General features: G+C 47.9%; 1 protein-coding gene across 1 annotated transcript; it reads right to left on the bottom strand.

The window, feature by feature from the left end:
* Positions 1-10,270: 10,270 nt before the first annotated feature.
* On the bottom strand, positions 10,271-11,340 carry LOC140065263 (protein BTG4-like). The gene is made up of 3 exons (XM_072112861.1): positions 11,168-11,340; positions 10,635-10,769; positions 10,271-10,541 (listed from the first exon to the last, which is right to left on the bottom strand). The coding sequence occupies exons 1-3, from the start codon at positions 11,338-11,340 to the stop codon at positions 10,271-10,273; spliced, it is 579 nt and encodes a 192-aa protein (XP_071968962.1).
* Between the last annotated feature and the right edge of the window lie 932 nt (positions 11,341-12,272).

Below are 12,272 nucleotides of genomic sequence, written 5' to 3' on the forward strand. Positions count from 1 at the left end.
CAGACAGACAAAGACAAACAGCTAAAGGCAATGTCATACTAACTGGGTCAGAACCAAGATGGCCGTGAAGTACAATTACTGCCAGTCACCGACACAGGAACTCAATATAGATACCCAGCTATATACTGCTGCACTAGGACAGGGGTGAGGTGTGCAGACCACCAGTGATCACTGCCAGCTCCAACATAAAGTCCTCTCTACCCAAAACTAAACATTTAGTCTTTCCAGAAAAGGATAAAAATCCAAAACTCCGGCTCCAAACAGGAGATAAAAAATAAATATAAACACCCATCAGTGAGACAATGTACAGCAGAGGGGAGAAGGCTCCGCGCCCCCTATAGGTGTCAGACACCTTAGTGACTTGGTGAGTATTGGAAGCACCGAGGAGCAGGAGGAGGTCACCACAATAGTCCAACACATCCATGTCAGGAGAACTTCTAACAAGAGACCCTACGAGACCTCCAGCAGCGAGCACCCGCATGTTACCTGCTCAGGGGCACCCAACCAGAAAACACACAATGAATGAAGCACTTACAGTCTGAGATACACCTGGATCTGTTCAGACACAGAAGAGGTTTTCCATCAACAAAGGCATCGCCCACCGGTCATAGAGTAACATCTAAAGAGCCACAAGTAGTCCTGGAGGCGCCTCCCGCATTACACACACACAGAGCGCCCCCTAGTGGTCACGTGCCACCCTCCTGGATAACATACACAGAGCGCCCCCTAGTGGTCACGTGCCACCCTCCTGGATAACATACACAGAGCGCCCCCTAGTGGTCACGTGCCACCCTCCTGGATAACATACACAGAGCGCCCCCTAGTGGTCACGTGCCACCCTCCTGGATAACATACACAGAGCGCCCCCTAGTGGTCACGTGCCACCCTCCTGGATAACATACACAGAGCGCCCCCTAGTGGTCACGTGCCACCCTCCTGGATAACATACACAGAGCGCCCCCTAGTGGTCACGTGCCACCCTCCTGGATAACATACACAGAGCGCCCCCTAGTGGTCACGTGCCACCCTCCTGGATAACATACACAGAGCGCCCCCTAGTGGTCACGTGCCACCCTCCTGGATAACATACACAGAGCGCCCCCTAGTGGTCACGTGCCACCCTCCAGGATAACATACACAGAGTGCCCCCTAGTGGTCACGTGCCACCCTCCAGGATAACATACACAGAGTGCCCCCTAGTGGTCACGTGCCACCCTCCAGGATAACATACACAGAGCGCCCCCTAGTGGTCGTGTAACCCTCCTGCATTACATACACAGAGCACCCCCTAGTGGTCACGTGCCACCCTCCTGCATTACATACACAGAGCGCCCCCTAGTGGTCACGTGCCACCCTCCTGCATTACATACACAGAGTGCCCCCTAGTGGTCACGTGCCACCCTCCTGCATTACATACACAGAGTGCCCCCTAGTGGTCACGTGCCACCCTCCTGCATTACATACACAGACCCTCCTGGATTCCCATCACTACTGCACATGATCCGCATTTCGTCAGGGTTCTGCATCAGTATCTTCGTTATGACCAGGAAAGGTCCAGAGCGGATAACACACAGATCCTGCGCTACACGTCCTCACATACAAAACCCTTACACTGAGCGCGTGCAGACGCCATTGGGGCGCGTTCACACATTAAGATGTAGTTTGATGCCAAAACCAGACGTAAAGAGAAAAAAGTTCCACCGCTATAATCCACACCTGCCACTGATTTCGAAAACCACCAGGGGACAAGCACCCACATCACAGGCTCCTCTAGTGGGTGCAGGACACAAGTTACCATGAAGTGTTGGCTGGTGTTGATCAGCAAGGGGTTAATCTGAGTATTTTTCATAAGGACCACTGAAGCCTCTTCATTTATTTAAAGGGATTGTCCAGTGACAATGAGTTAGCCCCTCCCCCTATTCTCATGGTCCATGGTGGTCCCATCACTGAGCCCCACCATCAGCAGGTCTGGCCCAATCCTATGGAAAGGGGTTAATGTGCTGAATGGACAATCCCTTTAATCATAGAACCTTCATGCTCTGAACCCAAGAGATCGTCCCCGAGAAATGTATCATTATATAACATTCCAAACATAAAGGAAAGTGATAAGAACCTGAGGACTGGACCCAATAATAATCTGCCCCCCAGGGGTTACCTGCACCTGGGGGTCGCTCCGAGCCCCCAACATCCCAAGGAGGATCCAACTCACATCCCAGGACCAGGATTATCAGCAGGGAACCAGTGACCCAGAGGAACCAGCAGCAGCAGGTCCAGACTGAGGACACCTGAGTATATATGGAGGGTCAGGACCCGCCCCTGCAGCTGATTGGTCCAGGCTCCAGAGACACACCCCCAGCCCAGGGAGGCGGCTTCTTGTCAATCATCAGAACACCACCCCAGGTGTGGCCTCCAGCCCAGAGACACCACAGCAAGAACCGGGACACAGAGTTCTACCAAATGGTTCTGATCCACAGACAGAACTGGTGAAAATGTGGGTCCAGTATTCACAAAGAGTCAGGCCGCGGTCACACGTACCGCTAAGCGTCCGTCATAACGCGACGCTAGCGCACAGGGGGCGGTCCTCGGGCCGAACGCACATGCGTTAACAGGGAAACGCATGCGATCGGCTTATCAATCGCATGCGTTTCCCTGTTAACGCATGTGCGGTCGGGCCGAGGACCGCCCCCTGTGCGCTAGCGTCGCGTTATGAACGGACGCCTAGCGGATCGTGTGACCGCGGCCTCAAAGAGCAAACTACACACTACAGGTCCTGACAGACTTATCCCATGAGGTAAGTAATAGCCCCACAGCTTCCCCAGATATTACACTGATAGCACCACAGCTTCCCCAGATATTAGAATGATAGCCCCACAGCTCCCAGCAGATATTACACTGATAGCACCTCCCAGCAGATATTACACTGATAGCACCTCCCAGCAGATATTACACTGATAGCACCTCCCGGCAGATATTACACTGATAGCCCAACAGCTTCCCCAAATATTACACTGATAGCTCCACAGCTTCCCCAGATATTACACTGCTAGCACCTCCCAGCAGATATTACACTGATAGCACCTCCCAGCAGATATTACACTGATAGCACCTCCCGGCAGATATTACACTGATAGCACCCCCCAGCAGATATTACACTGATAGCCCAACAGCTTCCCCAAATATTACACTGATAGCTCCACAGCTTCCCCAGATATTACACTGCTAGCACCTCCCAGCAGATATTACACTGATAGCACCACAGCTTCTCCAGATATTACACTGATAGCACCTCCCAGCAGATATTACACTGATAGCACCTCCCAGCAGATATTACACTGATAGCACCTCCCAGCAGATATTACACTGATAGCACCGCACCTCCCAGCAGATATTACACTGAGAGCACCTCACCTCCCAGCAGATATTACACTGATAGCACCTCCCAGCAGATAATACACTGTTAGCACCTCCCAGCAGATATTATACTGATAGCACCTCCCAGCAGATATTACACTGATAGCACCTCCCAGCAGATATTACACTGATAGCACCGCAGCCCCCAGCAGATATTATACTGATAGGACCTCCCAGCAGATATTACACTGATAGCACCGCTCCTCCCAGCAGATATTACACTGATAGTACCACACCTCCCAGCAGATATTACACTGATAGCACCACACCTCCCAGCAGATATTACACTGAAAGCACCTCCCAGCAGATATTACACTGATAGCACCTCCCAGCAGATATTACACTGATAGCACTGCACCTCCCAGCAGATATTACACTGATAGCACCACTCCTCCCAGCAGATATTACACTGATAGCACCACACCTCCCAGCAGATATTACACTGATAGCACCTCCCAGCAGATATTACACTGATAGCACCTCCCAGGAGATATTACACTGGTAGCACCACAACTCCCAGCAGATATTACACTGATAGCACCACATCTCCCAACAGATATTACACTGATAGCACCACACCTCCCAGCAGAGATTACACTGATAGCACCGCACCTCCCGGCAGATAATACACTGATTGCACCTCCCAGCAGATATAACACTGATTGCACCTCCCGGGAGATATTACACTGATAGCCCCTCCCAGCAGATATTACACTGATAGCACCACAGCTTCCCCAGATATTACACTTGCAACACCCTCGCCGATGCAAGGCGAAGGAGTGCTTGCGAATACGTCCCACAGCATGTCACTACATCACACAGGGGACATTGCAGTGGTAGATCCTGCCTGGCAAGGCAGGAGTTAAGTGTTTTGTATGATGCAAGATCTGTCGTCCAATCACTTGTATTGCATTCTGTCCAATGTAAGCTGAGATGTAATTGGAGGAACAGCCACCACCTGACCTAGGGGAGTTACAAGACCCTGTCAGGAACCTTCCAGAAAAAGTAGTCTCTCCCAGGAGGGAGAAGAGACCAGTTCCAGTCAGACCCTCTGGGTCTGCAGGGCACAAGATCAGAACAGCTAGAGACTAGTTTAGCCTAGCTCAGATGAGAAGAGAAGCAGACTGGGTTACCCCAGTCCAGACTCTATTTAGCCAGCATACCAGATAAGAGCAGGAAGAGCCTAGCCCCTGCCTCTGAAGAGTGGAGCTAATAGATTAGAGTTAGTGAGGAAAGGGGTATCATCCTACCTTCAAGGGTGATACCTGAAGCACTCCAGGACAAGCTGAAGCTTCCTACTAGGACACAGCTACCTCCCAGCCTGCCCTCTGCATCCAGGCTGGCGCTCTACCTCCTGAGGCTCCCTCCAAAAGCATCTCAGCACTCCATCACTCTGTTAAAGGCACGTTGCTGCGGTTCCTGTCAGTTCCAATAAAGAACTGTAAGTTGTTTCTGTTCAACCTCTGCCTCCGTCTGGTCCCTGCTACTACGGCTGTCACCATCCCGGGCACCCTGTCCACCACACAGAGACTCATACTCTGGACACCAAAGGTTTGCCCCAGGGAGATCCGCTATAGCAGCCTCTCCCTCATCATTTCTTGCCAACACCACCCTGCTGGAGACCTGCCAGGCTGTAGGACAGCCCTCCGGTCCCCCCATACCAAGCACAGTGACACTAGTGTGCCTAGGCCGCAACCGCCAGCCACTCAGGTACTGCGGGCCCCGGCTGCCTGCAGGCCCCGAGAAAAGGCTAGGCCCCGGTGGAGGATGTTGCACACTGATAGCACCTCCCAGCAGATATTACACTGATAGCACCACTCCTCCCAGCAGATATTACACTGATAGCACCACACCTCCCAGCAGATATTACACTGATAGCACCTCCCAGCAGATATTACACTGATAGCACCTCCCAGCAGATATTACACTGATAGCACCACTCCTCCCAGCAGATATTACACTGATAGCACCACTCCTCCCAGCAGATATTACACTGATAGCACCACACCTCCCAGCAGATATTACACTGATAGCACCTCCCAGCAGATATTACACCACACCTCCCAGCAGATATTACACTGATAGCACTGCACCTCCCAGCAGATATTACACTGATAGCACTGCACCTCCCAGCAGATATTACACTGATAGCACTGCACCTCCCAGCAGATATTACACTGATAGCACCTCCCAGCAGATATTACACTGATAGCACCTCCCGGGAGATATTACACTGATAGCACCACAACTCCCAGCAGATATTACACTGATAGCACCTCCCAGCAGATATTACACTGATAGCACCTCCCAGCAGATATTACACTGATAGCACCACACCTCCCAGCAGATATTACACTGATAGCACCTCCCAGCAGATATTACACTGATAGCACCGCACCTCCCAGCAGATATTACACTGATAGCACCTCCCAGCAGATATTACACTGATAGCACCTCCCAGCAGATATTACACTGATAGCACCACACCTCCCAGCAGATATTACACTGATAGCACCACACCTCCCAGCAGATATTACACTGATAGCACCACACCTCCCAGCAGATATTACACTGATAGCACCTCCAGCAGATATTACACTGATAGCACCTCCCAGCAGATATTACACTGAGCACCACCTGCAGATATTATCAGGGTGTGATACCCCGGATATTATATGTAATAGAGATGAATTGTGATTTCATGTGTTTTATATTTTATTACTTTATTATATTTGATTACTTGGTATATTTGGTATTCACCATGTTCATGACAGCAGGAGGGAAGGTCCTGCACCTGTCCTGGCTCTCCTGCCATCTCTCTGTATTGGAGTCTATTCCATATTCCTTACATACAGGAGGAGACTGCTGACCCCGCGGTGATGTCTAAGCTTCTCCCTCCCCCCTCCTCCCCGCTGGCGTCACGACCACATTCACATCCAAAGCCGGAAAGTGCAGGAGCCGGTTATCTCCGTCTGTCATACACATGTACTAGGGGCAGAGTGTCCTCCCCACTCACTGTAGTGACTCACTGCTGCCCCCTGCTGCCGGGGGACTGGGTGCACCGGGGACATGTGACTGCGGGGCAAGTGATGAAGGTAATTAGGAGCCGAGACGTCTCACCTCATCCAGACTCTCCAGGACCTTCTCCTCCCCCTCCTGCAGCTCTCAGTCCTCAGAGGTCCCTGCAGGCTGTGACACTGTCTATAGGTTATTGTCTGGGGTGTCATCTGGGAGGTGTGGACCCATAGGGTGCCCCTGCTCAGGGGTGACACCTACAGGGGCTGCTAATTCTACAGACTTGTATCACAAGTTCAACACATTTCCCTTTATTTATGCAGAAAACCCCTCGCAGACGATGCGGATGGGAAGTTTTTGGAGAAACCAAGTAATTTGAATATTAGAAGGTGCCTATAGACCAAGATTCCTAAAATCCTAGACATGGACCAATATTCAAATTGTACTGGATTTATCGTGCATGACAATGGAATATTATGGAATTTCTCACGAATTTTTTGAGATGTGGAGAGAAGTAGGATTTTTGGGGGGTGTCAGTATATTTTCCCTGGACAGCTGGAATGAAAGGGGATTTGCCTAATATGAAACATTTTCAAAGACAACTTTAATTTATGGGAGATGATGATGGAGAGATCATGGGGGGGGTACGGCTACTGACAATTATAGGCAAAAGCACCAATACAAATATTATAGTTGATGTCATAGGAATGTGTTGAGTTGTGGATGGACCAATGTGGATCGTTAGTTTGTCCCTTCATGTTCTTCTCCCGTCTTTCCTCCAGTTTATCCCAGAATAAATCCACCAGCACCGGATCCATTTTCTAGAAGCTGTTGAGCAGAGTCTTGGCGTCGTCCACACCGGCCACAAGTTCCTCCCTCCTCTCCGGCAGAACCATAGGACATGTGGTGATTATTCTGTGGGAGAAACAAGTAAATGTATGACAATATATGAGGAGCATCAGATACATGTGAGAAGTCTCCTGCCTCCTCCACCGGTTCTCCTCCTACTCCACTTCTCTGGGTCTGATCCATATAAGCCTCCTGTGGAGATCGGATAGAAGATGATTACGGTCTCTTGGACTTTCTGTGGGGAACCATTAGAAGATACATTAATAAATAATGAATTCTAGATCTTACCCAAACATCTGGTCTCCGGATCTTTCCCAGTTCCAGGTTTATCTTTTCCTTTCGATAAGTTTTCTACATCTATAAATCCTCATAGTCCCGTTAGAATAGTCATTTTTTTATACCTTTTCTGTCTATACAAGTGAGATCTTTGGGTGGAACATTAGAAATCTCTTGTTGCAGATGATGAATATTTAGTAGCATTAAATTATCAATCTGGGACATAAGACTTTATCTTGTGGGAATAAATCTGGGGGGGATTCTTAATCACATTTTGTGTGGGATCCGGTTTTCTCTAGAATATTCCCCAGTGTTATAAGATGTCATATAATGGTCACCACCTTCTGGATTGTGCTTCATCCCATCCTCTATATTCATTAATGGTGGGAGGTGTCAGCGTCTCCTGGGAGTCCTCACTACCTCCTCTTCCTCATTATTACAGGAAGGTCCTGGGTGTAGGACTTAGGATATACATGAATAGGGGACCCCCCCCCCCGGAGAGTATGTAATACCCTTTATTTATCCCCAAGGGATCACATCCAGAGATCCACCACACAACACGTATAAAACACAACAGAAAAACATAGAATGTAACAATATCTACACAATCACTTCCTGCACTGACCGGACATGGAAGTCACCAGGAGAATAGATGCAGGAACAAAAGAGTCTAAATCCACGTGTCCTGCGCTTCACTTATAAAACCTGATACTATATTCTATTATATCACAGACTGGATGCCCTCAGCACCTCCAGATCATCTAAAGTAGTGACCTTTTCAGTTGTGTTTTAGGACCTGTGGTCACATGTTCCTGGCGGCAGGTCCTTAATTGTAGGAGGAGCTTCTCCCTCAGTTATGGTTATAGTTCCCTCAGACCCAGTAACCACAGCGCCCCCTTGTGTACGTATATGAGGGGGTGTGGTCTCCCCAGTAACCACAGCGCCCCCTTGTGTACATATGTGGCGGTGTGGTCTCCCCAGACCCACTGATCACAGCGCCCCCTTGTGTATGTATATGTGGGGGTGTGGTCTCCCCAGACCCACTGACCACAGCGCCCCCTTGTGTATGTATATGAGGGGGTGTGGTCTCCCCAGACCCACTGACCACAGCGCCCCCTTGTGTATGTATATGAGGGGGTGTGGTCTCACCTTCATTAACCCCTTCCCGACGCGCGCCGTACTAGTACGGCGCGCGCCGTGTCCCGGTGCATGGAGAGGGCTCGCGGGCCGAGCCCTCTCCATAGCCGGTAAGTCTTTGCTGCATATTGTAGCAAAGGCTTACCGGTAACACCCGCGATCGATGACATCATGGGGAGCGGCGATCCGTCGCCATGGTAACCTCAGGTGTTCCGAATACCCGAGGCTACTTCGTTTTAACCCATGCATTACAATGTGCTAATTGCACATTGTAATGCATGGGGAGTAAAATCCACATATACTGCCATACTGTAGTATGGCAGTATATGATAGGATCGATCAGACTACCTAGGGTTAGAGTACCCTAGGGAGTCTGAAAAATAGTAAAAGTAAAAAAAAAAAAGTTTAAAAAAAAAAAAATTATAATAAATAAACCTAAAAATTCAAATCACCCCCCTTTCCCTAGAACTGATATAAAAATAAACAGTAAAAATCATAAACACATTAGGTATCACCGTGTGCGAAAATGCCCGATCTATCAAAATATGATAATGGTTTTTCACTATGTTTAACCCCGTAACGGAAAATAGCGTCCAAAGTCGAAAATGGCATTTTTTTGCCATTTTGAAAAATATAAAAAAAATTTATTAAAAGTGATCAAAAGGCTGCACAGTCCCAAAAATTATAGTAATGAAAACGCCATCGAAATTCGCAAAAAAAAAAACACTATCCACAGCTCCGTACACCAAAGTATGACAAAGTTATTGGCCCCAGAAGATGGCAAAATAAAAAAAAATATATTTTGTACAGGAGGTTTTAATTTTTTTAAATGTATTAAAACATTATAAAACCTATACAAATTTGGTATCCACGTGATGGTACCGACCCAAAGAATAAAGTAGACATGTCATTTGGGGTGCACAGTGAAAGACGTAATATCCAAGCCCACAAGAAAACGTCACAAATGTGGTCTTTCACCATTTTCACTGCATTTGGAATTTTTTTCCCGCTTCCCAGTACACGCCCTAGAATATTAAATACCGTCACTATGAAGTGCAATTTGTGACGCAGAAAATAAGCCATAACACAGCTCTTTATGTGGAAAAATAAAAAAGTTATAGATTTTTGAAGTTGGTGAGTGAAAAATGGAAGTGAAAAAACTAAAAAAGGCCAAGTCGTCAAGGGGTTAAAGACATAGCAGCTGATTTATCTCCAGATCTTTATTACATTATAAATATTTACAATTTCTTGTTTTCAATAAAAAAATAAATACAATTAAAATACAATTATCTCCCGGACCCCCAATCTTCAGACAAGAGGATCTGCCCCCCACACTTCCTGTACCCAGAATCCTTGCTGGTGGTCTTCTGGGGAATTTTGATAAAACTGTGGGGCCCTCCACCCGGGGATCCAGAGGGGGGCCGCGGTCCTGAAGACAGCTCGGGGGGCCTGAGGAGACAGAATAAAAGAAACAACATCAATCATAGGAACTCATCTCGCTATAACCCCCGAGATCGTCATCACCCCCACAGCGTCATAACCCCGCACCCCACCTCCCTACCCCTCAGCTACAAGTGTCAGGTTAATCATTCCTCACCGGTATAGGGACTGGTTCCTCCACATTGCGGCTCCCTGGTCTGGTGGGGGTAGTAGTCCCATCCTCTATACCGCTGTCTTCCCCACTCAGACTCGGTGATGATGGGACTGTGGCGCCGCCATCTTCTGGTGGTGGGGTGGAGGAAGTGATGGGACCGGGTCCAGATGACACCTGCTGCTCTCCTACTGGATCCGGAAGACGCGGCTTCTTTGGATGGAAGCTCGCTACCGTGTAAGGATAATTATCCTCACCCAATCTGTCCATAGAAAGAAATGTGAGACACGGCCATTAGTACCGGAAACATCCACCACCAGCCCTACTGAGTATTACAGGAGGAGGGACAACTCACCGGCAGGAGACCTCATAGGGATCGATCCACAGGGTCATCTCCTTGGGGAGGGACAGGTCCTGGTAGCTGAGGCCACTATGGACACAGGCCTCCAGGATGGTCTCCTCCCGGTCATTCCTGTTCACCCGGATACACCTGAAATAGGCAAATATTACACGTTAGAGAGAAGATCCTGATGGACCTGCATGAGGTCGTCTAGAGATGAGGATCCAGGATGGGTTTTCTAGATATCCGGATGGATCTATATGGAGTTATCGAAAGATGTGATGGTGGGAAATTTATGGACATACAAAGTAATGAGGAAAAAAATGGCAAAATGCTGAAATACAGAAATATTCTACACCTGGACATGGATATAAAACATCTCCCGATAGAACAATGGAGTCATTTATGTGAGAAGCTGATGGATCAATGTTGGAATATTTAGAATTATTGCCAATAGACAAAACTGGGATTACTAAAAAGAATTATAATGTTTGGAGATGCTGATGGATGTTGGGATGATGTTACCACATATCAGAGCAGTGCGTTACCTGTAGGCCCGGCCTCTCATTGGCTTCTCCGGGGACCAGTGTCCTGTGTATTTTTTGGAAAGTATTTCTAAGACCTTGTCTCCGAATATTTTGACCTTCATTGGGTCCAGTTTTTGGAATCTGTTGGCCAGAGTCTTAATATAACTAACCCCGGCCATCAGCTCCTCTCTCATCTCCAGGGGGACGAATGTATATGAGGCCATTATATCTATGGGAGGAAACAAGAACAGGGAAACTTTTTGTAAGAAAAATAAATCTATAAGATATTGGGGGGGGGGGGGGAATAGAAAGATGGAGGAGATATGGGAAGAGCAGCAACAAGACCGGATACAGGAAAGTCCCCGAGCTCCTCTATACAAAGTAATAGGCAGCGCCCTAAAAACTGCGGAGAGAGAAGAGATGGATAGAAGAAGGTCCTGGCAGCGCAAGGTGAACCTTACAAGGATGGGGGCCACAAGTCCGGGCTTGGACCTTACATACATACAAATGGAGGAGGCAGCGCTCCCAGCAATCCAGAAAATACTTCCATGTGCAGATACAATGTTCCAGAACTTTCTCCATAGATAATTCCATATAAATAACTGGGGGATTATTCACCCAGAGAGCGAGAGCCCAGGCCCCGGATACTAGAGCGAGGGCCCAAACCCGATACTAAAGTGGTACCAAGACTGAGATACAGAGAGAGATGAGAGATAGATAGAGGATGGAGAGAGATGAGATGTACAGATGATAACATTGAAATGAATGAAATTAAGAAACCAAAATAGAAAAAAATAAACCTAAAAATGTTGTTCCCCTTCCCTATGGGATGTCGGGATATATGGGAAGATAGGAGATTGGGGGTCATTAGCTGTCAGTATATTTTTTTGTCTTTGTCGTTTTGGCTCTTTGTGAAATGCAGGTTTTTTTAGCCTTATTAGGCGCAAGTTTTAAAAAAGATGCAATTTGTTGCACAAATCCCTCCATTGCCTTTCCGAAGTGCGGTCAGGACTGGCGTATTCTTACGCGATTATTTGTACCCATATAGGCGCAGTAGTAATAAATCAGGTGCAAACATCTGTAAAGAGGCAAACATGGAGCATAACATTCCAAAAAGGTGCAAAAT

The sequence above is a fragment of the Engystomops pustulosus genome, chromosome 6 (genome assembly GCF_040894005.1).
Source record: "Engystomops pustulosus chromosome 6, aEngPut4.maternal, whole genome shotgun sequence".
Lineage (NCBI taxonomy): Eukaryota > Metazoa > Chordata > Amphibia > Anura > Leptodactylidae > Engystomops > Engystomops pustulosus.

What these genes read in the sequence shown, in the direction of transcription:
- LOC140065263 (XM_072112861.1), bottom strand. Translation starts at nt 11,340, where the DNA reads ATGAGAGAGGAGCTGATGGCCGGGGTTAGTTATATTAAGACTCTGGCC. An exon ending in ATGAGAGGCCGGGCCTACAG is followed by an intron (nt 10,770 to 11,167) that starts GTAACGCACTGC and finishes TGCCTATTTCAG; the next exon opens with GTGTATCCGGGTGAACAGGA. An exon ending in CCCTATGAGGTCTCCTGCCG is followed by an intron (nt 10,542 to 10,634) that starts GTGAGTTGTCCC and finishes TTCTATGGACAG; the next exon opens with ATTGGGTGAGGATAATTATC.